The following is a 24,739-nucleotide window of genomic DNA, read 5'->3' on the forward strand; positions in this document are numbered from 1 at the left end:
CTCACTCTCACACACACTCACACACTCGCTCACTCACACTCACTCTGACTCACACACACTCACACACGCTCACGCTCGCTCATGCTCACTCACGCTCGCTCATGCTCACTCACGCTCGCTCACGCTCACACTCGCTCACACTCACTCACGCTCACGCTCACTCTCACTCGCTCACACTCGCTCACTCACACACACACACACGCTCACGCTCGCTCACTCACGCTCACTCTCACACACGCTCTCTCTCACACACGCTCACTCTCACACACGCTCACACTCACACACACACTCACACTCACACACACTCACACTCACACACACTCGCTCGCTCACACTCGCTCACTCACACACTCGCACACACACACTCGCTCACACACACACTCACACACACGCTCACACACACGCACACTCGCGCTCGCTCACGCTCACTCACACGCACGCTCACGCTCGCTCACACTCACTCACACTCACTCACTCACACACACACAAACTCACTCACTCACACTCACTCACTCACACACTCACTCACACTCACGCACACTCACACTCACACACACTCACACACTCACTCACACGCTCACTCACACGCTCACTCACACGCTCACTCACACGCTCACTCACACACACTTACACTCTCTCACACTCTCTCACAGTCACACAAACACACTCACACACACACACACTTACATGCTCTCACACTCTCTCAGACACTCTCACACACTGTGTCCTGCAGCTGGTGTCACACTAATCTGTGGATTGCTGGTGAAAACTCACGAATGTTCATGAAAACTCATAATTTGCACGATAAAGCTTCTCACATCGACGCATGTCTACAGGGTTTTGATGAGGTCGCTAACACGGCGCATGTAAACACTTTTTCACATGCTTTGAGTGTGTTCAGTGAGAGACAGACGTGTGATTGAAAGAGTCTCAGCAGGTCTGGAGATCCGAGTGCTGATTACAGTCTGAACACAAACACCACAGGAATCCTTGTGTGTGTGTGTGTGTGTGTGTGTGTGTGTGTCTACCTGTGATGATCAGACACTCGTTATCCTCCAGTGCTTCAGTGAAGAGCCGAGCCGCGATGAGCTCCGGGTTTATCAGGAAACGGATTTCCTCCTGAACCAGACCAGAACCAGTCACCCCCCCACCAACGAACCGGTTGGCAAAGTCAACCTGCAGAAAACACACACACACACACACACACACACAGCACATCCAGGTCATATTTCACAATAGAATTACATGAAAATGATTCTTGTCCCAGAGAGCCTCAGCATCAAAGTAAAGAAGCAGTACTCAGAAAAATGAGAATAATAAAAATGCATAAAATTAACTAGAATAGAATTTCTTTTCTGCATTACAGTAATAAAGGTAATGAAATTGATGTGACAATGCAAAGTGAATGGTCTTCATTTTCTAGAGTATATGACGTCTTGTTTTCACCTGCAGCATGCCGTAGCCCTGCTCTTCTATGGTTCCCTCACAGCTGATGCGGAGCTTGCTGAACTGCTTTTCTGAGCTAAAGACCAAATGAAGAAGAGTGTTTGTTAGACATGGGCCTGTGGGAATAAAGCTCTGTGGAGTGTGTGAAGATCGCTCGGTCTCACCTGGACCACGAGGGCAAACGCTGCAGACACTGTCTGGTGTATGTTATGAGACCGGTCGGCCCTCGGATCAACAAAACACACAACAAACAGCATAATTCGATCGATTCATTAATAAACGAGTGTGTGATGTGCAGAGAAGCCCAACTCACTCTGCTGCGTGATCCGTCTAAAGTACCACAGGAGCGTTTTGAGTTTCTCCTGCTTACTCTGAGATGAACCTTCAAACAACCTACAAAACACAGACCGGACTAATATCTCATATTCATAAATGACAGTCCAAGTCACTGTTTGTGTGTTTCGACACAGACGAGCTCCAATCGATGACGTCAAACCTCTGCATTCACAGAAAACACTGGACTGATTTCTGTCGAACCCTGACCTCATGTCTCATCACGTCACACATGTATGTATTTGTTAAGTTATTCGTTATTAAGTAGTTGTGTAATCTTCACTCAGGACTGATAGTGTTTGACTCTTGTATGCATGCAATGTGCTTTATGTGGCACCTGCTGAAGTTGATGTCAGGATAGTTGCTGAACTCCGTCCGGTGAGAGTTTCGTCGAGGAAAGGTGCAGAAGAAAGCGTTTGCCAGCAGACAGGAGACCTGCTCCTGAGACAGCGTGAGAGATCGACAGCACTGCGTCCTCAACAGCGGGATCGGCTGAACACACACACAGAGAAATACACTGATTCAGACTGATTTCATCAACAAAAACATCAAAATGCCTCCACAGGCTGAAAATGCTCTCGACTTTTACTGAGATTCGTTAGCAAAGGTGGACAGCAAGGTTTCATTTATTTATAAAAGAACAGACTGACCAAAGTGCTGTACATAAAAAATCTAACCATTGACACATAAAACAGAAATAATAAAACAAATAAATTAACAAAGACCAAGTGAAATGACAGATAAGCCTTTTGAAGAAAGTAATAATCAAGACCATAATACAAGCAACACAATGTCTTTTAGTCTGTTGCTGTACTTCAGTTCATTGGTTCAGTATTCTTGGAGTATATAAATATTATCTTCACTTCACTTCATATCAGAGACATCACTACATCACTAAACGGGGATGCCACAATTATAGGAGAGCATCGTTCACAAGTTTCTACATTAACCTACAGTAACTAGCGCACTGCTTCAAACCCTGGGTCAAACATGGGTCGCCAAGATGATTTTAGGAAAATGTATATGGTTATGTATACACAGACACCACACCACATATTCCAAACTCAAACTTGACATTGTAGTCTGTTCATTATCAAAATAAAACCGAGTCAGCCAAAAAATAAAAGAGGTTACGCTGGTAAATTGAAATAATCTGTGGTATAACTGGTCCAGTTTGTATGCCAAGCACATTTTTGCTCATGTGAAAAGGATATTTCTAAGTGCAAAGCCTCTACATATTAAATAATAGTTCCATTCAAATATATTGCAAATATAGAAACATTAGGAATGAGAGGTACGTGAGCCCAATTAACACTGGTACTTTAGTTTCGATTTGGTTTAGTTTCTTCAGATTAATATATTTTTATTTAATGCTTGTTCTGTTCTGAATACAGTTACATTTATATGATTTGTTTTAACACTGAGTAATACTAACGTATGGCTATGTTTATAGAGTTTATACATTACAATATTTCACTTTCTTTGGTATTATCTCTGGTTTTATTACACTCTCTCCAAACGTTCTGCTGCTCACAACACAGTAAGCAGCAATCGATGAGAGCGAGGTTGAACTTAAGAAAGCTGACTGTTGAGGACCAATACATAACCTCCAAATACACAAACCTGCGCTCGCTCTCAGAGGCACGCACGCACTAATGCCGGATCCTTAAAAACAATCACCGGAATGCAGAAATCCAAAATCTGAAATTTTTCCGGAACAGGATCCGGTTCAAATTAAACACTGGTGGAGGCTGAATAGAAGGAAACTAGATAAACTCAGAGACGAGAGCGTAATCAACACTCTTGCTGGTTAAACAGCACAGCAGGAAACTCTGAACAAAAAACAGCAATTAACAAAAAGAGAGACCAAAAAACAAAAAAACAGAGAAAAATAGACAGAGGTGAAATAGAGAACGAATAGAGAACACAAGTGGGATGAACGGTGCAGGTTTCACTGAGGTCCTGTACCTGTGTGAGGAGGCGTGGTGCTCTCAGTGCCAGCTGTGCCATCTCTGGAAGCAGCTCTCCAAACATCTGCTGAGCTTCAGACGGCTGCAGACGCTGCACACACACACACACACACACACACAGTGTTAGGTCTCTTTCTGTTGAACGAGTGTCATGGAGCAAACAGACACGTTAAACACGTGAAGAAGGTCTTATCAATTCCTCACAGATCCTCATCTCTCCTGTCTGTCAAAGACTCCTCACTGATTCCCAGTCACACACGTCTCATTTTAGAAGAAAAACTATGTGAAGCTAGAAAGTACAATAGCTCAACACAAACATAACTGAATTGAGATGCATTCTGTGGTCTAGGGTAAGTTCAGTAATCAGTCTGTTTCACAGCTTCTGCTGATTCTAGTTCATGGCCCTCAAACACCAGAGAATCACACAAAGACGAAGAAAGACACAGTTGGTCAATCAAGAGAATTTTTATTTCCGATCAGAGACTGATCTTTCCTGCTCAGCAGACACAAACACCTCATCTGCATTTTTACTCTCATTTACAGACAAACCATGACAAGCTGAAATTCATTTTGTCAAGACGGACGTTCAGAGCTTTTACAGTTTGACACTAACGAGCAGAAGAAATGCAGACGCTCCTCAGAGCTGTCCGACCAAACCATCAGAAACAGGAAAACAAGCACCCATAAAATCACTCCAGCAGCGGGTCCATCGCTCTCCAGACTCAGACGGCCAATCAGCAGTTTATGACACACACACACACACTCACACACACACACACACACTCTCTCTCTCTCTCTCTCTCTCTCTCTCACACACACACACACACACACACTATCCTTGTGGGGACTCTCCATAGGTGTAATGGCTTTTATACTGTACAGACCGTATTTTCTATCGCCCTACACCAACCCTAACCCTAAACCTAACCCTCACAGGAAACTTTCTGCATTTTTAGATTTTCAAGAAACTTCATTCTGTGTAATTTATTAGCTTGTTTACCCATGGGGACCTCAATTTAGGTCCCCACCGTGACACGAGTCCCCATGAGTCTGTGTGTATTCAGGTTTAAGTCCCCACCAGAATAGAAATACAAGTACACACACACACACACACACACTCTCTCTCTCACACAAACACACACACGCACACACACACTCTCTCTCTCTCTCTCTCTCTCTCTCTCTCACACACACACACACTCTCTCTCTCTCTCTCTCTCTCTCACACACACACACACACGGTGTCAGTCTATCATAGATGAGAGTAACGCTGCTCTTATTTACGAGGACAGTGTCAGGATGATCAATCTAAAGGACAATTTCATCAAGGTCTCTGAGGTTTCTCGTCTGATTAAAACACATCCTGGAACAAATGCAGATGAGGACGGGTGTTCTCAAACGGGTCCAGCTCGGGACACATTTGTACGACAACCAGAAAAGAAGAGCAGAGGAAGGTCATAAATAACGGTGATATCGTAAAACCGCAGAGCAGGACAGCAGCCAGCTGAGACTTCAAATCAACAAAACACACACAATCTACACAACATCAGACACACAGCTGATCCTTCACTCTCTGATGTCACCGGGATTCGTCAGTTCTGTTCATAACGCAATCAACATGCTGTACAGTGCGTCTGATTCCCTGCGATGTTCAGAGAAACCAAACAATCAGATGCTGTCAATCAAACACATGCAGCCCCGCCCACTCCTCCCATCCATCAAACTGAGCCTGTCAATCAAACACACATGGCCCCGCCCTTTCCTCCCATCAATCAAACTGAACCTGTCAATCAAAATACATCACATGTCTTCACAATCACCGTCTAAAGCGACACATTCCTTTCATAAAACACCTGAGTAAAGAAACTCTTGTTACTGCTCGAACAAACATCATTAACGAACCACCGCTGAGGTTCACATCAGGATTGGCAGGTTAGGGTTAACCAATGAAAACAGAAACATAATAACGAATATAAACTAAAGGAGGACAGCCCACATGATATTTATCAGATTCTGACAGAACAGCCATCCTGTGCTTATAAGAGCTTAAATTGGCTTCATGTATATTTCCCTGCTGTCTTTCCTTTGACATCTGGATATTTCCTCTTTTTAAGAGGTTAAAAGATAAAAAAATATTTAGATTTAAAATAAAGTTCATTGGTCTCTGAAAATATACAGTAGAAACTCTCATATCTCTAATTTACTGAAACTAATCAGCACAATATTGACATCCTGAGCTCATTAGCATATGCCCGCCCACATCCAGCGGTCAGCGACGCCCATCGAGTGATCAGGTGATGGATTAAAGAGGAAGCAGACAGATACTAGTATCCCTGAGCATTAATTTAAATGTCACTCATTTCTAAAGGTCAGAGACGGTGGAAAATGGTCATGAAGAACCATACTACTTCTTCAGTTCAGCTGTCAATTCAAAAACATTTCAAGTGAACCTTTGCAAGATATAATCATTAACATATATCTTATTAATTATTTAACTTGTTTCCCAAAGGATATAAGTATTTTCTGCACTTAAGAATCTCCATCCAATTCACTATATGTACAATACAGTATAAAATCATGTAAAATCCAGGGAGTGAATTTGTGAAGTCTCAGCGCTGTGGGATTTATTGAACGACAGTGAGTTTAGATGTAATTCAGAGAACTGAACATGAAACATGAACACAGCACTTACTGAAGGGGAACAAGTGCAAGTGATGCATAAAACTCTTCTAAATCACATCTCCATGTCAAAAATAAAAACCATATAGTAATTTGATTTACGCTTATGACACGATTAAAGCACATAATCCAACATTACATTCATTCATTAATGAGTGGCTCGATTAAAGAGAAACCTGCAGGTGCCACAAAGCCTCTGAACTTCCTGTTCTTCATCCTGTTGTGTTAGTATTGATTTCTCTGCAATATTTCTGCATTGCCTCTTTGGGTTAATTAATTAAAAGTATTGATTGATGGGTCGTTACAATTCAAAGGAAAACAAAGTGTTTATGACAGCTTGTACCATAAATAACATCAAATCAATAACGAGATGCTCATATTTAGCGATGCTAGCGGGAGGAGAGTCACATGACCGAAGACAGCGTAATGAACGTGTTTACACCAATAACTGTCCAAATGAGTTTAATTAGGATGCAGTGCTTCATTAACAGGGAGCACTAATGGATCAGTGTGTGTGTGTGTGTGTGTGTGTGTGTTGATGTGTGAGCGTGTGCCTGTGTGTGTGTGTGTGTGTGTGTGTGTCTGTATGTGTAGTGCATCTGTGTGTATGTGTGTCTTTACCTTACAGTACACATGTAGTGCTGTGAAGCCCCATCCCTTCGCTTGGCCTGTATTATATTTCATTATGGCATCCTAGAGAATATTTAGACAATAGTTCAGTTGTTGAAATAAATGTCACAGTAAGCAGCAGCTGTATTTTCAGTCTAGTGATCTGCAGTGAGTTTGGCTTTCATTCCTCAAACACTGATGTTTGCTGCCATCCGCTGGACAAAACAGAAAACTACAACACACCTTTCCTTCTTTTATTCATCAATTACCTTAATGAGGTCATGACTGATTAACCCAGAACATTTTGCATTTGTAGAATTTATTTTAAAAAGTATGAATCATTTTTTCCAGAAGCCGTTTCTCCAAATAAATGTTGTGTCATATTTAATTCATGTCTGAGATAACCTCAAATTCTACCTTTATCTGTGCACACACTGACTCAGAATGAACACACTCAGTCAAGCAACGATGTGTGTAATTCATCAGGAGATCACCTTCACATCATGAGCAGAGCTGAACGGGACACTCAGTGCTTTACGGATCAAATCCCATCGGCTCTGGACGGTCTGGAAACATTCAAACACACACCATCACACACAGAATACAGCGGATAACAGATCTACATCCTGCTAGTACAGAAACATCACAGCCCTGTGACTCCTGTGTGTGTATCAGTGCGTGTGTGTGTGTGTGTGTGTGTCACCGTGCGGTCCGTGGGGAACAGGTTGTGTGTGGAGCAGGGTAGTTTGACGTGTGTGTGTGTGTGTGTGTGTCACCGTGCGGTCCGTGGGGAACAGGTTGTGTGTGGAGCAGGGTAGTTTGACGTGTGTGTGTGTGTGTGTGTGTGTGTGTGTCACCGTGCGGTCCGAGGGGAACAGGTTGTGTGTGGAGCAGGGTAGTTTGACGTGTGTGTGTGTGTGTGTGTGTGTCACCGTGCGGTCCGTGGGGAACAGGTTGTGTGTGGAGCAGGGTAGTTTGACGTGTGTGTGTGTGTGTGTGTGTGTGTGTGTGTGTGTGTGTGTGTCACCGTGCGGTCCGTGGGGAACAGGTTGTGTGTGGAGCAGGGTAGTTTGACGTGTGTGTGTGTGTGTGTGTGTGTGTGTGTGTGTGTGTGTGTGTCACCGTGCGGTCCGTGGGGAACAGGTTGTGTGTGGAGCAGGGTAGTTTGACGTGTGTGGTGTGTGTGTGTGTGTCACCGTGCGGTCCGTGGGGAACAGGTTGTGTGTGGAGCAGGGTAGTTTGACGTGTGTGTGTGTGTGTGTGTGTGTGTCACCGTGCGGTCCGTGGGGAACAGGTTGTGTGTGGAGCAGGGTAGTTTGACGTGTGTGTCGTCCCAGCGGTCCTGCAGCTGATCTGGAGATGGATGTGGCTCTGGAGCTTCACCGGTCAGCATCAGATCAGTCTGACCAACAAACACAGACCGTCAGATGTCACCGATTCAGCCTCGAATCACAGAAATACTAGATACTCTATGATAATATTTGTATCAAACAATAAATTGTGCAGCTAACATCACAATAAAGAAAAAGTGATGTGACATACAGCAAAGTACGTGACCCATACTCAGAGTTCATGCTCTGCATTTAACCCTTCCACAGTGCGAACACACACACACACACACACACACATGTGAACACAAACACACACTGTGAACACACACACACACACACACTGTGAACACAAACACACACTGTGAACACACACACACACACACACACGTGAACACAAACACACACTGTGAACACAAACACACACACACACACTGTGAACACAAACACACACTGTGAACACACACACACACACACACATGTGAACACAAACACACACTGTGAACACACACACACACACACACACGTGAACACAAACACACACTGTGAACACAAACACACACACACACACTGTGAACACAAACACACTGTGAACACACACACACACACACACTGTGAACACAAACACACACACACACACACACACACACTGTGAACACAAACACACACACACACACTGTGAACACAAACACACACACACACTGTGAACACAAACACACACACACACACACCGTGAACACACACACACCGTGAACACAAACACACACCGTGAACACACACACACACACCGTGAACACACACACAAACACACACACACACCGTGAACACACACACACACACACACACCGTGAACACACACACACTGTGAACACACACACACCGTGAACACACACACACCGTGAACACACACACACTCCGTGAACACACACACACACACACACACACTGTGAACACACACACACACTGTGAACACACACACAAACACACACACACACACCGTGAACACACACACACTGTGAACACACACACAGCGTGAACACACACACTCCGTGAACACACACACACTCCGTGAACACACACACACTCCGTGAACACACACACACACACACACACACTGTGAACACACACACACCCCGTGAACACACACACACACACACACACACACTGTGAACACACACACACACACCGTGAACACACACACACTCCGTGAACACACACACACTGTGAACACACACACACTCCGTGAACACACACACACACACACACACACTGTGAACACACACACACACTGTGAACACACACACACACTGTGAACACACACACACACCCGGAGCAGTGTGCAGCACCTGAGATTACACACGTTCACTGGAAGCTGATCATATCTACTTTACCTGTTGCTTTTCTCCTTTTGTTGGTTTTCACTTTGTTTAATAATTGTCAACTAGATTTTTCCATGTGTTTGTCCCTTTCATCAAATGTGTTCCACTTATTCATCAGTGATATTTCATTCCTGTTAAGCTTTGATTTAAACATATTTTCCATTTATGAAAGCAGTGACAGCCCTGATGTTGGGTCTGACACTCACCTGGATCAGGACCGTGTGTCTGTCGGAGGGTTTCAGGGCAGGTAACGGGCCGCTGCACACCGGCGCCCTGCGCAGGTCACTGTCAGGAACACCCAGCCCAGTGACATCATCGCTGAACGCCTTCCCATCAGCCCCTGCTGCCGCTGCTGCCCTGTAATGAGTGCATCAGGGATGAGGAGGAAAAAATCATGTCCGTCAGCGTAGCTTCAGTTTGTGTGTGTGGTATTTTTGCTGGTTTGACAGTGGATCTCCTAGTTTGACCAGAAAGAAAACTGACTTAGAAGAGCAAAGCAACTTAGACTGGACTAAAAAAGCCAAGTCCACCCTGAAAATGACTTGCACACACAGAGAGTTTCTGATTGGCTGAGGAGGCTTCTCAGGTGTAGTTTCTCAGTCACACCTGTCAGGTGATATTAGCAGTGGCTACAGCAGCTTTAACTCGTTACTTGTCAAACTCACGCAGAAGATCTGAGAAAACCTCTGAGAAAGGAGCAGTTCCTCCAGCAGCCCCTCACTGCAGAACACAAGATACAGGGGGCGTGGTTGGACATATAGGGGGTGGAGCCTCTTAGGTTTAGGGGTGGAGCTCTGGGAGATGGGTAGGGTTAGGTATATGTAAGGTGGGGAAGGTGGATCTGGATCTTGTGTTCTGCAGTGAGGACTTGATCCTCCACATCTTCATCATCCCACAGAACTCAGTCATGTTCTGCAACAACATCAGCACAGTCGTCTTGACCTGATCAGAGCACTAAAGCAGAATCTGAAAGGTAGATATGAACCACAGCGGCTCTCAGGAGCGTGAGAGGACAGAAGATGAACAGCGCGAGCGACAGATGAAGCAGGTTTGAGCCCAGGGACCGACTCTCATCCTGTCACTCTGAACAGAACACTGTGCTCTCGGGAGCGAACCAGAAATCACTTTTGTTTCCTTCACTTCCACTTTCCGCATCAGAGCAGATATTAATGCTGAACAGCAGGTGATTACATTTCCAGGATGTTTAAGTTCAGAGGACACTTTAACATCTAATAAGGACACATCTAATAAGCGAAGTCTGAATATTTTAGTAGTTGCTTGACACAGATACAAAAATATAAATAGAAAACTTAATTTTCCACAAACCCACTCTAGCACTGTTCTCATAAAAGTATAATTATTATGCCTAAAACTATGTATACAAGCAAATGTGGCTTTTTAGCGGCTCGGGGCGGTACCAGATTCATCAGGTCATGAATATTAATTATGTGACGTGCCTTAGGCCACACCCGATTCGCGTTGAGCGCATGCGCATTCACCTTCACAGCAGCTGGATGGACGCATCTGTTTTCTAATAAAGAAATATTGCGATGCCCACCTTCTGCACGCGACTTTCCCTGGAGCTTCAGTGAAGAAGTTTGTGATTCTGCGCGTCCCTGTGTTCGGAGCAGAACTGGTTCGTCTGGGTTCGGTCACGGAGTTCTTCTCCGAGGTTAACTTGCTCTCCGGACACTCCTGCTTCCGTGAATTCTCCTCGGACCCCTCAGGTTCGGTATGATGATGATGATGATGAGAGCTTCTCTGGGTCACTGCGGGCTTCTTCAGCAGCCAGTCATCCAGAGTCCGGCTGCATCTCTTCGGTGGGTTCCTCTGCTCAGCTGGAGCTTCAGGATGATCTGAGCACGGAGGAGCTGATTCCTGTGGTTCTCCTGCATCTTCAGTCCTGTTTAATAGAAATGCTATGATCAATCGCCAGTAGTTTCAACACACTCAGTAATGCTCGGATCGAAGTGGTTTTACCTCCAGCGCTTCCTGAGCGGCTCACAGTCTGACATCACCGACACATGCACGCGCTCCTCACAGTCTCAGAGATGAAGATCTTACACCTGAATTACAATACAATGCACTGGTGAGGATCAAGTTTATGAATGTACAACAGATAATAATACTGTAAACGACAATCACGTGTTCAAGTTACTATTTTACAGCAGTCTCTGCGTTACTGTCAATTTCCCAGTTAAAGTTTTAACGGAGAGTTTCGGCGCGGGTGCTGAAGTGCACGAAATACACTTCCTGTTTTCATTACGTAAAACTCCAGTAGCCAATGAGCGACCGGTATTCGGCGAGTGGGCGGGTTCTGTGGGTTCATCTGAAGCACAGGTCAGAAGCGTGTGACGTCGACTGAACGAGCACTGTCTCCGTATGTCTCCCGTTGCTGCGTGTCTCTGCGTTCTGTGCGGGTTACCGGCGGCCGGTAAGACCCGCCTGGCGCGGGAGCTGCGGGGGTCGCGCACAGACGCGCGGATGGAGGACGCTTCTCGTGACATATGACGAGCTGATACCGGCGCGCGACTGGCAGGAGGTTTGTCTTTGATCTTTTTATAATCATTTTATTGTGTCTCTATTTACAGTGTGCTGTGCACATGTGTTTGTGAGAGAGAAGTTTTTAAATTGCTTGTTTTATTTTTGAAATTATTTTTCTTAATGATTTTTACTTTTCTTTTATGTAAAGCACATTACCATTGTGTATGAAATGTGCAATATAAATAAACTTTCCTTGCCTTGCTTTGTTGATCTGAACACATCAATTCTGGAAAACACTGGCATGAGGAGTCTTTATGGCCCAGTGATCAGTAATAATTGTTCCTGGATCGCTCTGCTAGGGTTAGTTCACACAGATTGTGTTGTGTTCAAAAACAGCTATCAAAGGAACAAAACAGAAGTTGAACTGTTTTCATATGATATCTCTTCCAACATTTTTTTATATTGTGTCTAGATAACTGTAGTCTGCTGTGTTTGTGTGAACGGCTCATTAAACACTGCCTGCCTTTAATCTACAGCACTTGTGTGTTTTGTTTTTCAGTCTGAATGGAAGTGGCACAGGAAGACGGTTATAATGTGTGTGGAGAGATTCCTTCATCAGACTCTTTCCGATCAGACTCACACACTCTCCGGTCAGACTCACACACCCTCCGGTCAGACTCACACACTCTCCGGTCAGATTCAGACTCACACACTCTCCGGTCAGACTCACACACTCTCCGGTCAGACTCACACACTCTCAGATCAGACTCACACACTCTCAGATCAGACTCACACACTCTCCGATCAGACTCACACACTCTCCGGTCAGACTCACACACTCTCCGGTCAGACTCACGCACTCTCCGGTCAGACTCACACACTCTCCGGTCAGACTCACACACTCTCCGGTCAGATTCAGACTCACACACTCTCCGGTCAGACTCACACACTCTCCGGTCAGACTCACACACTCTCCGATCAGACTCACACACTCTCCGATCAGACTCACACACTCTCCGGTCAGACTCACACACTCTCCGGTCAGACTCACACACTCTCCGGTCAGACTCACACACCTCTCCGGTCAGACTCACACACTCTCCGGTCAGATTCAGACACTCTCCGATCAGACTCACACACTCTCCGATCAGACTCACACACTCTCCGATCAGATTCAGACTCACACACTCTCCGATCAGATTCACACACTCTCCGATCAGATTCAGACTCACACACTCTCCGGTCAGATTCACACACTCTCCGATCAGATTCAGACTCACACACTCTCCGATCAGACTCACACACTCTCCGATCAGATTCAGACTCACACACTCTCCGATCAGACTCACACACTCTCCGATCAGATTCAGACACTCTCCGGTCAGACTCACACACTCTCCGATCAGATTCAGACTCACACACTCTCTGATCAGACTCACACACTCTCCGATCAGACTCACACACTCTCCGGTCAGACTCACACACTCTCCGATCAGACTCACACACTCTCCGATCAGATTCACACACTCTCCGATCAGACTCACACACTCTCCGATCAGATTCAGACTCACACACTCTCTGATCAGACTCACACACTCTCTGATCAGACTCACACACTCTCCGATCAGACTCACACACTCTCCGGTCAGACTCACACACTCTCCGGTCAGACTCACACACTCTCCGATCAGACTCACACACTCTCCGATCAGATTCACACACTCTCCGATCAGATTCACACACTCTCCGATCAGATTCAGACTCACACACTCTCCGGTCAGACTCACACACTCTCCGGTCAGACTCACACACTCTCTGATCAGACTCACACACTCTCCGGTCAGACTCACACACTCTCCGGTCAGACTCACACACTCTCCGGTCAGACTCACACACTCTCCGATCAGATTCACACACTCTCCGATCAGATTCCGACTCACACACTCTCCGGTCAGACTCACACACCCTCCGGTCAGACTCACACACTCTCCGGTCAGATTCAGACTCACACACTCTCCGGTCAGACTCACACACCCTCCGGTCAGACTCACACACTCTCCGGTCAGACTCACACACTCTCCGGTCAGACTCACACACTCTCCGGTCAGACTCACACACTCTCCGATCAGACTCACACACTCTCCGATCAGATTCACACACTCTCCGATCAGATTCCGACTCACACACTCTCCGGTCAGACTCACACACCCTCCGGTCAGACTCACACACTCTCCGATCAGATTCCGACTCACACACTCTCCGGTCAGACTCACACACCCTCCCGGTCAGACTCACACACTCTCCGGTCAGATTCAGACTCACACACTCTCCGGTCAGACTCACACACTCTCCGGTCAGACTCACACACTCTCAGATCAGACTCACACACTCTCCGGTCAGACTCACACACCCTCCGGTCAGACTCACACACTCTCCGGTCAGACTCACACACTCTCAGATCAGACTCACACACTCTCCGGTCAGACTCACACACCCTCCGGTCAGACTCACACACTCTCCGATCAGACTCACACACTCTCCGATCAGACTCACACACTCTCCGGTCAGACTCACACACTCTCCGGTCAGACTCACACACCCTCCGGTCAGACTCACACACTCTCTGAGTCTGATGGAGTCTGGATGAGGTTTGATCGGATGCAGCAGCAGCAGAGCGTCTGTCACACACACACACACACACACTCGCAGCCGCTCGTGGTTCTGCTGGACGATAACTTCTACTACCAGAGCATGAGATACCAGATCCAGCAGCTGGCCAGGAAGTGTATGTGCAGTTTGTGTGTTTCTGAGCTGAATCATGTTAACACAGTTCAAGCGCTGACGTTCTGATGGTGTTTGTTCTGGAGGACAGATGGCGTGGGTTTCTGTCAGGTGTTTCTCCAGTGTCCGCTGCACGTGTGTCTCCAGAGGAACCGGTGCAGACCTCAGCCTGTTCCTGATGAAGTTCTGCTGCAGATGTGTGAGCGAATGGAGCCTCCGAACGAGATCAGAAACCCCTGGGAGCAACAGAGCCTGACACTGGACAGCACAGAAGACATCGCAGATGGACACATGTAGGTCAAACACACACAGAGACGTCCATCTGACCTGCTGATGTGACGTTTGTGCTGTTTTTCTGCAGCTCGGATCATATTTCAATCTTTCTGTTAGTAAATGAATTCCTCTTTCTTTCTCCTGAAGACAGAAGCTGATGGACTTGCTGGTGTCTGCGCTGGAAAACCCTCTGAGCCCGGTCCAGGACGAGTCGCAGCAGAAGGTCACAGTCCTTCAGGCTTTATTCACATAATCAGATCCATCATAACCTCTGACCACAGCTTTGCTTTGTTGGATTTACGCATTCATGCATTAACAGTCACCATTAAACAGTGAATGATTCAGACACTGCTGCATCACACAGTGATTTCAGTTCTGTTTTGTGCTTTGGGTCAGTTTTGTAAAAATCTTGTGACATTGAGAAGACACTCATTCCAGTGGAGCAGGATAGAAATGTGAGCCGATGGTCCTCTCACTGATCTCCTTCCCCTGTCTCTCTGTTTTAGGAGGCTGACAGACGGCTCTGTGCGTCCAGCGTTCTTCATCAGGTGGATCAGACCTGTAGACGACTGGTTTCTCAGACGCTGACATCAGCTCGAGGTACAGAGATCAGACACATGGCACTTTGAGTTTCTCCTGTTCATGTCATGTTTGCACTGATTTATGCTGCTGTAAACCACTGTTGTTGATCGGTTGTATTTTATTGAAATTGTCTGGTCACAGAAGGCCAGGCGTCTCCAGACGTGATGAAGGCTCTGGCTAAAGCACTGATCGAGCTGAAGACGGTGTTCCTGAAGGAGCTGAAGAAGGATGTTCTTCGTCGTGTCTCAGTTTTCCCAGAGGAGCTCGTCGACGAGGAGAAGCTCCTGATGGACGTGTCTGCGATGTTCCAGCGACGCTCACACGAGATTGTGTCTAAACACATGTGAAACATGACTGATCTCTAGCATGCATTTGATTCCTGATAATAAATCAAACTATGGTTAGTCTTTTTGATGGATGATTGCGCATTAGATGTCATTTTAATAAAGTTTCTGCAAATGCATCTGTCAAACGACTAATTTTCATTTGGATATTCATTAACCGTTTGTAATGTTGTTTGTTTTTCTTTACAACGATGGAGATTGCAGTTCTATAAATTAAATTAACATGATCAATGAATTGCATAAATCCATCATTTGTCACCAATGTCAACAAGGTTTGTAAGTATTGAAGTTATTGACAATACTACTGTATGACATCAGTCACAATCTCCGTCGCTGATAGACTGATCATTATTATATTATTACATGAATTATTACTAACATGAGTTTACACGTTCACGTTTTCACTCATTTGACTGCGCGTAATATTTGTATATTTTTAACTTGACGATTTAAAAACATTAATTATGTCAGCATAAATAAAAGTATATGAAATGTATATAAAATATGTAGTTTGAAGTGCGCTCAAGAATGAATAATTAGAATTTGAATATTTTTACTCCAAGAAGTTTAAGTCAGTATTATTTCATACATTTCTGCGTTTTTTCTTCTAATTTGTGAGAAACATTTCAAAAGAGAAAGAGCGCCGTCAGCGAGATACTAATTAACGCATGTCATTACAGTTGATTAAAATTAAAACTACTTTAGTTTTAGTTTAGTTGTGTCTCTGTAAAATGAAGTGTTGTGCGCTGGTGTTTGTTTCCGCCGGACGCTTTTTACGGTGACGCAGAGCCGCGATGGCGTCCGTGCTCGGAGTACTGCGACAGGTGAGAAGAAACATTAATAAACCACAGATAACACGCATGATATTACAGTTACAGCGTCGAGCACGCGGGACACTGAGCACACATGTATGACACGTGACTGACATGAACTGAGAACACGTGTGATGGACGCGCAGCAGAACTAATCACAATAAATCACAGGACGGACATGGATCGATTATTATAATGAAGCCTAATGTTTAGATGAGAGATGATCTTAATTCTCAAACATGATTTATGCATGTGTGTCATATTCATTACTGACAGTCGTGGATTAGACAGACTGAAGGCAGATTAATAAGTGTTTGTCTCTGAAAGTCATCTGAATGTTACCGGTGTGTTGCTGTTGGTTCAGGTTCGTTTGAAGAACAATATTCACAGGAAGTCCTTCTGAGATTCACGTTCACCTTTTATTGGTCACATGCAGAAAATAAATGCACATACATTTTTTTAAGGGTTTGTTCTAAAATAAAAAAATTTTATGATTGAATTAATTAGCTCTTTGTCATCTTTGTCTTGTCTTGTGTGTGTGTGTCTGTGTCTGATGTGTTTGTGTGTGTTTGTGTCTGATGTTTGTCCTGTGTGTGTCTGGTGTGTGTGTGTGTGTGTGTCTGATATGTGTGTGTGTGTGTGTGTGTCTGATGTGTTTGTGTGTGTGTGTGTGTGTCTGGTGTGTTGCAGGTCTCTGGGTCTCTGTCTCGCTCGCGCGCCGCGGTCAGGTGCTTGTGTTCGCGCGCAGCATCAGAAGCTCATCATGATGTGATCAGAACTGCGTTTCCACCGCTGCAGAGTTTCTCAGAGGAGGAGAGCATGATGAGAGACGCAGGTGAAACGCTGTTCACGAGACACAGGTGAGTACAGAAACACTCTTCATTAACACTCTTCTCTTCACCAGTCAGGAAATTCGCCCAGGAGCGCATCGCCCCGTTTGTCTCCAGGATGGACGAGGATTCGGTGATGGATGCAGATCTGATCAGTGCTCTGTTCGAGCAGGGCGTGAGTTTCATCTCATCACAAAATCACAGACACACCTGCTTCTTCTCATTAGTTTCATGTAATTGTGTGTGTGTGTGTGTGTGTGTGTGTCAGCTGATGGGGATCGAGATCGGAGCGGAGTATGGAGGCACGGGCTCCTCCTTCTTCTCCTCCATCCTGGTGATCGAGGAGCTGGCGAAGGTGGACCCGTCGGTGTCTGTGCTGTGTGATATTCAGAACACACTGATTAACACACTGCTGATGAACCTGGGGACGGAGGAGCAGAAGCAGCAGTATCTGCCGCGGCTGGCCAGTGATACGGTAACACCCCGACCTTCAGACCAGCTCTGAAAGCGTTTCTGTGACTGAGGCTTCTTCTGTTCTTCAGGTCGGCAGCTTCTGTCTGTCGGAGTCAGAGTCGGGGAGCGACGCGTTCTCTCTGAAGACTAAAGCAGAGAAACACAAGGATTATTACATCATCAACGGCTCCAAGATGTGGATCAGTAACGCAGAACATGCCGGAGTGTTTCTGGTGATGGCAAACGCAGATCCGGCCGCGGTCAGTTCACACACCTGTGGAGATCTAAAACCTCTGAATCTGATTCTGACTTTATTTCAGCCGCTGAATTAAGACCATGAATGATAACTACCGTATTTTCCAGACTATAAGTCACACTTTTTTTCATAGTTTGGCTGTTCCTGCAACTTATAGTCAGGTGCGACTTATTTATCAAAATTAATTTGACATGAACCAAGAGAAATGAACTAAGAGAGATGAACCAAGAGTTCACATTACCGTCTCCAGCCGCCAGAGGGCGCTCTATACTGCTCAGTTCTCCTGTAGTCTACACTGAACACACACAGCGCCCTCTCGCGGCTGGAGACGGTAATGTTTTCTCTTGGTTCTAAATAAATGCGACTTATAGTCCGAAAAATACGGTATACTGATAACTGTATTGGCATCTGTATCGATGCTCAGTAACGTTCAGTTTTTTTTTATACCTATATCTGTTTATTGTCACCTGTTGCTGGAGCTCTTTAAAGCAGGATGCATTGTGATTGGCTGTCAGTGTTTTTATTGTTCATCACCAGTTTCAGCTCTAGATCTGTTTCCTTAAGTGTGTTTTTATGATGTCAAATCTTCCTGTAACTTACATGGACAGAATGTTCAGTAATCAAACTGATGTCGATGATATGCTGAACTGGGATTGTTCTCTTATTCAGTCTCATCAGGTTTTCTCACACACACACACACACACTGAACGCGGGCCGTGTCACATGACCACAGTGAAGCGTCACAGAACTAGAGACTGGAAGCTGAACTCCTTTAAAATCCTGTTCAGTGCAGCAGATGTGCAGCTCATATGGTCACTGATTGATTGTGTGTGTGTGTGTGTGTGTGTGTGTGTGTGTGTGTGTGTGTGTGGCAGGGTTACAGGGGCATCACCTGCTTCATCGTGGACAGACACACGGAGGGGCTTCACATCGGCAGGAAGGAGAATAAGTTGGGCCTGAGAGCCTCCTCCACGTGTCCTCTGACCTTCGACAACATGAAGGTAATGAGTCCTCTGTGCTCTGGACGTCACCGGATGTTTCATGATGATATTAACTCAAATCATCTACGTCGTCTGATGCAGGTTCACGAGAAGAACATTTTAGGGAAAGTGGGTCACGGTTATAAATACGCCATCGGGATGTTGAACGGCGGCCGCATCGGGATCGCAGCACAGGTGTGCTTCACTTCCTGTTTACTTCCACAACACTTCACAAAATACAGAAAAATAACTTCAGATTTTTTATTTAGTCAATTAAATACGGTTTCATCTGTAAAGCAGAAGATAATAGTGTCATTATTCAGATCAGTTCATGTTTTTTTTTTTCATCTGAGACTGTCTGTGCAATTAAATCCATAATTGTGTGTGTGTGTGTGTCTCTCTGTGTCTCTGTGTGTGTGTCTCTGTGTGTGTGTGTGTGTGTGTGTGTGTGTTTCTCTCTGTGTGTGTGTGTGTGTGTGTTTGTTTGTGTGTGTGTCTCTCTGTGTGTGTGTGTGTCTCTCTGTGTGTGTGTGTGTGTGTGTTTGTTTGTGTGTGTGTCTCTCTGTGTGTGTGTGTGTCTCTCTGTGTGTGTGTGTGTGTGTGTTTCAGATGCTGGGTTTGGCTCAAGGCTGTTTCGATCACACGGTTCCTTACACCCGACAGAGGGTTCAGTTTGGCAAACGCATCTTTGATTTCCAGGTAGTTTTGCTGTTTTGTGTGTCTTGCGTGTTAGAGGTCATGGAGGTCACGTGACCTCCAGCGCATGTGTGTGTGTGTGTGTGTGTGAGCAGGGCATGCAGCACCAGATCGCTCATGTGGCCACGCAGCTGGAAGCCGCTCGACTGCTGACCTACAATGCTGCGCGTCTGAAGGAGGCCGGACGCTCCTTCATTAAAGAGGCCTGTATGGCCAAATACTTCACCGCGGAGGTCAGTCCAGCACTCACACCTCGTCTGACATCTGTGCCTCCAGAAATGAGTTTATATCTCTGTTCAGATTTGTACAAAAGTCACATGAGATGGTCAGTCACCTGTTAAATGTGTTACTCTGTGGCAGACACAAGCTGCTGTTCTGAGGTCAGTGTGTGTTTCAGGTTGCGACTCTGACCACATCTAAGTGCATCGAGTGGATGGGTGGCGTGGGCTTCACCAAAGACTATCCCATCGAGAAATACTACAGAGACTGTAAGATCGGTGAGTGAAGCACACGCGTGTGTCATGAAGAAACCAGTTTAACACTGACAGACTGAACCGTTTCCTGCAGGAACCATTTATGAGGGAACCACTAACATCCAGCTGAGCACCATGGCCAAGATGATCGACCAGGAATACGACGGATGAACACCTGTGTGTCCGAGACAGCTGAAGAGATGATTAAGCTGTAGTCCGTCTCGTCTCTGAGATCACATCTGTCTCTAACTCAACCGTATCTGACTCTTCACCGATCCTCTGATGCTTCTCTGGTTATTTGTAGTAAGATTCAAATTATATCACAGCAAAGGAGTCGAAGTCTTTCCTGAGTCTTTTTTCTGACGTCTTCTCATTTTTAAAATGAAGCTATTGTTAGACCCGGTTTATATTCCTGTTAGAGTTTCTGATTGATTCAGTGCCTGATTGATGGCAGACGGCTGCTGATTTGAGATCAGTCTGGTCTCTCGTGTTTGTGTTTGTGTTGCTGAATAAACATCATGAACTCAGTCCTGCTGGTCTCTTGTGTGCGGTTCGAGGTCAGCGCTGGTCTCTTGTGGTCTCTCGTGGTCCAGAAGTGGCTCACCATCAGCTCTGGTCTGGGTTTAATGTAGTTTACTGTAAGGTCAGTGATCATCATCAGACCCTGGTGGTCAGTGATTTGACTCATTACTGCGACTCAATGAATTCGCACAGACCCTGTCTAAATACAAACTAAATCACCAGTGATATTAAACATATTTGGGCAGAAAGACTTGCTAAAAAATATTATTCCTAGTAACAAATAGTAAAAACATTGTTTTTATGTCATGCTTTATTTCTTTTCACTAGTAAGTACACTTGTCTCGCAGTGCACTGCACGAGCTTCTCATGTGCGCATGCGCAGTCTGGCCGCTAGATGGCGCTCACAGCGCGAAAATGAAATTGTTCATAAAAACCGAAATCTCTTGCATCAATAAACACGTTGTGTGGATATTACAAATAACAAGTCATAAATTTATAAACAGGGAGTCGAGTCTAGGAGTCATATGAGTAAATTATAGTTTGTCTTGATGCGTTTCAGTCACTATCTCTTCTTTTTCTATGATTTAAGCATTTAGATAAAAATGGTGCCACCGCAGTAAAGAAAACAGAGAAACAATATGAAAACAATCAAAAGCAATCATTCCAAGCTTCGTCGTTTTCCCAATTTGCATTATATGCTGACAAAAACATTTTTTTAGGCATTTCATCCTTTACACAGAGGATTCATATTCTAATTTCATATTTCACACACACACACACACCTATCTCTCAATTTTGCTTTATTGGCATGACTGTAAATGATACAATATTGCCAAAGCTTAGTATACATGTACAAAATATAATAATATAATAACAATAATAATAATTAAACACAGTAATAGAATTGATTATTATCTTAGAAATATAACGAATTATAGTGTATGAACATTTGATACCACTTGCTTTAACTACAAACATACCAAGGATCACTGTGGTGCACACACACACACACACATTCACCTGCTGTCTCCCCCCCCCTCTCCCTCCCCCCCCCCCCCCCCCTCTCTACCTGTTGCTCCTCTTCTTGTCTCAGCGCGCGCAGGATCGCCTCAGTTCTTCTCTCATGGATCAGCGCTGCGCTTCTGACTTCAGACTGGAGTAACTTTCTTCTTCTTCTTCATCATCATCATCATCAGTGACAGTCTCACCGATGGAGGACAAAACACAAGAAGTGAAAGATTCTCCGTTCTCCATCAAGAACCTGCTGAACAAACCCGACAAACCCAGAGTTCACATGAATCTCCCGGATCTCAGCTTCCTGCGGCTCGCCCCCTGGAGCTGCGCGAGCGGACACCCGAACACACCCGCGGGTGAGCTGCTATTATTATTATTATTATTATTATTATTATTATTATTATTATTATGTGTTCGTCTATAATTACACCCGCTTAGTTTTGAGACTGAAGAGTTTATTCTGGGCGTCATGAAGGCGTTTAAATGGGTCAGACTGGTCAGAAGTGTTTGATGGTGAAGTATTGTGTGTGTGTTGTGTGTCCAGCAGCGGGTCGAACCAGAGAAGCGGAGGACCCGGATCCTAAAGAGGAGGATGAGGAGGTTCTTCTGGAGGACTCGGACTCAGACGAGCAGAAGAAACTCTGTCGCAAGAAGAAGACCAGGACCGTGTTTTCCCGCGCGCAGGTGTTCCAGCTGGAGTCCACCTTCGACCTGAAGCGCTACCTGAGCAGCTCGGAGCGCGCGGGGCTCGCGGCGGCGCTGCACCTGACCGAGACACAGGTCAAGATCTGGTTCCAGAACCGCAGGAACAAGTGGAAGAGACAGATCGCCGCCGAGCTCGAGGCCGCGAACCTCAGTCACGCGCAGAGGATCGTGCGCGTGCCCATCCTGTACCACGAGCACGCGGAGAGCGCGCGCGCCGCGGGTCTGACCTTCACGCGCGCACTTTATTACCCGCATTCGCTGATCAGACCCGTGTGAGGCTCAAACCTGGTGCCGCGGCGCAGCGGTACGAGAGACTCAACCGGAACTAACTAACTAACCCATGAGAGAGTTCATCATCTGATCCAGGAGTTAAACTCTGTCAGGACCGAGCTAAAAACAGAAAGTTCGCCTCACATATTTTTATTTTTATTATTTTATTTTAAATCTCGCTTTGTTGAGGAAGAGCACTTAGTTCAGCAAACGATAGCTGCAGCTGTATATTATTATTATTATTATTATTATTGTTTTCCCATATCTCTCGTTTCATTTGAAATGCCGCAGTAAAGTGAATCAGTCTCGGTTCTTGTGTTTCATAACATTCCGTAAAATAAGGAAATGCTGGAAAAACGATTTTTTATTTTTATTTTTTATTTTTTATATATACATACATTCACATTTCAGGACCCCCCAGTATTGCTCTGAATTTAATTGTTATTGACTTTATTTCTCAGTCTGAACGTTCACATGCACTCGTAAATATATATATTTTATTGTCTGAGGAACGCTTGAAAATGTTGAAATTATGAACCATGTTTGTGAAATAATCGGTGAATTTGTCTGGGGTTTTAGAGGATTTTTATATGATCATGAATAAATGTTCATTGTTGAATGTGTTTGTGATTCTAAAGATGTGACTTAATAAAGCGCTTCTATTATAATTATGAGCTCTTGTCATCAACATAAGTTTATTTTATATTAATTTATTATCTCATTATTTATCTTTAAGATAATATAGACAATAGAGAATAGAAATCAGTGTTTTTATGAAAGCGTGGATGTTATTTTGACATTACGGCTAAAATCATATTATAATCTAAATTAAAACATGTAATTATGGTTCTGTCAAAGAACTTCAGTCATACACCGCGTTCAATAACATTTATGTTGCTGGTGCCAAATAAAATCTGATGTTTGTAAGGAGGAGAAAAAAAATGTTTATTATTTATTTTTTTTATTTTTTTTTCCTTGTCCAGGGACCACATGTAAATTAGCTTTACTGCTAACTCTGGTACAGGGCTTGAACTGTGCACGGTCCCTGTCAAATAAACATATAGCCTATATATATATATATATTAGTTAGATTTACTGCGCATTTATTTGAAGTTAAATATTAGAGCAGCTTCACATCGGGCTCTTTCAGATGTCTTCTGAAAACTCATCTTTTCCAGGGCTTGTTTTATTTAGTGACACTTCGTATTTTAGTGTTGTGTGGTCCGTGGTCTCTGAGCTGTATAATATTGGTGTGTAGCCTAATGTATGGGTTTTTCTGTGTGTACATGTTTTAAAAGATGTAAGGCACATTGGTCAACAAACTGTTGTTTTTAATGGTGGAGAATGGTGCTCTACAAATAAATTGCATTGCCTTGCCATTATTACACCGGTAATTATATTTTGTGGTTTGATTCTCGTAAATTATTATTCTCACGCAATGGTTAAGTTGCGTAAAATAAATCAGTTGAATTAAAATAGTATTTCTTAATTCTTAGTATTAATAGCATTTATATTCTCGC

General features: G+C 44.7%; 3 protein-coding genes and 1 pseudogene across 8 annotated transcripts in view; 3 read left to right on the forward strand and 1 right to left on the reverse strand.

The window, feature by feature from the left end:
- The window catches only part of LOC113055900 (poly(ADP-ribose) glycohydrolase-like), an 18,657-nt gene extending 6,644 nt beyond the window's left edge, over positions 1-12,013 (reverse strand). For 4 of the 5 annotated variants that reach the window (XR_003277611.1, XR_003277610.1, XM_026222280.1 and 1 more), the window contains exons 1-13: positions 11,903-12,013; positions 11,725-11,810; positions 11,303-11,647; positions 9,951-10,101; positions 8,311-8,439; positions 7,532-7,603; positions 7,050-7,121; positions 3,748-3,840; positions 2,117-2,271; positions 1,760-1,839; positions 1,611-1,671; positions 1,447-1,522; positions 1,029-1,176 (exon numbers count right to left, since the gene is read on the reverse strand). Coding sequence is in view for 3 of the 5 variants with exons in the window: in XM_026222280.1 (XP_026078065.1) it covers positions 1,029-1,176; positions 1,447-1,522; positions 1,611-1,671; positions 1,760-1,839; positions 2,117-2,271; positions 3,748-3,840; positions 7,050-7,121; positions 7,532-7,603; positions 8,311-8,439; positions 9,951-10,101; positions 11,303-11,647; positions 11,725-11,759 (1,417 nt within the window). In the remaining 2 variants the exon portion in view is untranslated. Of the gene's footprint in view, positions 1-1,028; positions 1,177-1,446; positions 1,523-1,610; positions 1,672-1,759; positions 1,840-2,116; positions 2,272-3,747; positions 3,841-7,049; positions 7,122-7,531; positions 7,604-8,310; positions 8,440-9,950; positions 10,102-11,302; positions 11,648-11,724; positions 11,811-11,889 lie in introns of all 5 variants that reach the window. The other variant, XM_026222281.1, reaches the window with a different exon arrangement.
- A 98-nt stretch (positions 12,014-12,111) lies between these two features.
- Positions 12,112-16,432, forward strand: LOC113055903 (L-seryl-tRNA(Sec) kinase-like; annotated as a pseudogene).
- A 496-nt stretch (positions 16,433-16,928) lies between these two features.
- Positions 16,929-21,236, forward strand: LOC113055901 (short/branched chain specific acyl-CoA dehydrogenase, mitochondrial-like). Its single transcript, XM_026222283.1, has 11 exons — positions 16,929-17,032; positions 17,711-17,855; positions 17,925-18,025; positions 18,119-18,325; positions 18,393-18,563; positions 19,435-19,560; positions 19,642-19,734; positions 20,149-20,238; positions 20,331-20,468; positions 20,633-20,732; positions 20,803-21,236. Exons 1-11 carry the CDS (start codon positions 17,003-17,005, stop codon positions 20,877-20,879), a joined length of 1,278 nt encoding a protein of 425 aa, XP_026078068.1. The 5' UTR covers positions 16,929-17,002; the 3' UTR covers positions 20,880-21,236.
- A 1,070-nt stretch (positions 21,237-22,306) lies between these two features.
- Positions 22,307-23,868, forward strand: hmx3b (H6 family homeobox 3b). 2 transcript variants are annotated; one of them, XM_026222287.1, is made up of 2 exons: positions 22,307-22,600; positions 22,789-23,868. In XM_026222287.1, the coding sequence occupies exons 1-2, from the start codon at positions 22,441-22,443 to the stop codon at positions 23,223-23,225; spliced, it is 597 nt and encodes a 198-aa protein (XP_026078072.1). In that variant the 5' UTR covers positions 22,307-22,440; the 3' UTR covers positions 23,226-23,868. The 2 variants fall into 2 exon arrangements, with proteins under 2 accessions (XP_026078072.1, XP_026078073.1); XM_026222288.1 differs by having other exon boundaries at positions 22,792-23,868.
- Positions 23,869-24,739: the final 871 nt, after the last annotated feature.

This window comes from Carassius auratus, chromosome 37 (genome assembly GCF_003368295.1).
Source record: "Carassius auratus strain Wakin chromosome 37, ASM336829v1, whole genome shotgun sequence".
In the NCBI taxonomy this organism is placed as follows: Eukaryota; Metazoa; Chordata; class Actinopteri; order Cypriniformes; family Cyprinidae; genus Carassius; species Carassius auratus.

Coding starts and splice junctions, on each gene's coding strand:
- LOC113055901 (XM_026222283.1), top strand. CDS start 17,003: ATGGCGTCCGTGCTCGGAGTACTGCGACAG. Junction 17,856..17,924: donor GAGCATGATGAGAGACGCAG/GTGAAACGCTGT, acceptor TCTCTTCACCAG/TCAGGAAATTCGCCCAGGAG. Junction 20,733..20,802: donor CTACAGAGACTGTAAGATCG/GTGAGTGAAGCA, acceptor CGTTTCCTGCAG/GAACCATTTATGAGGGAACC.
- hmx3b (XM_026222287.1), top strand. CDS start 22,441: ATGGAGGACAAAACACAAGAAGTGAAAGATTCTCCGTTCTCCATCAAG. Junction 22,601..22,788: donor ACACCCGAACACACCCGCGG/GTGAGCTGCTAT, acceptor TTGTGTGTCCAG/CAGCGGGTCGAACCAGAGAA.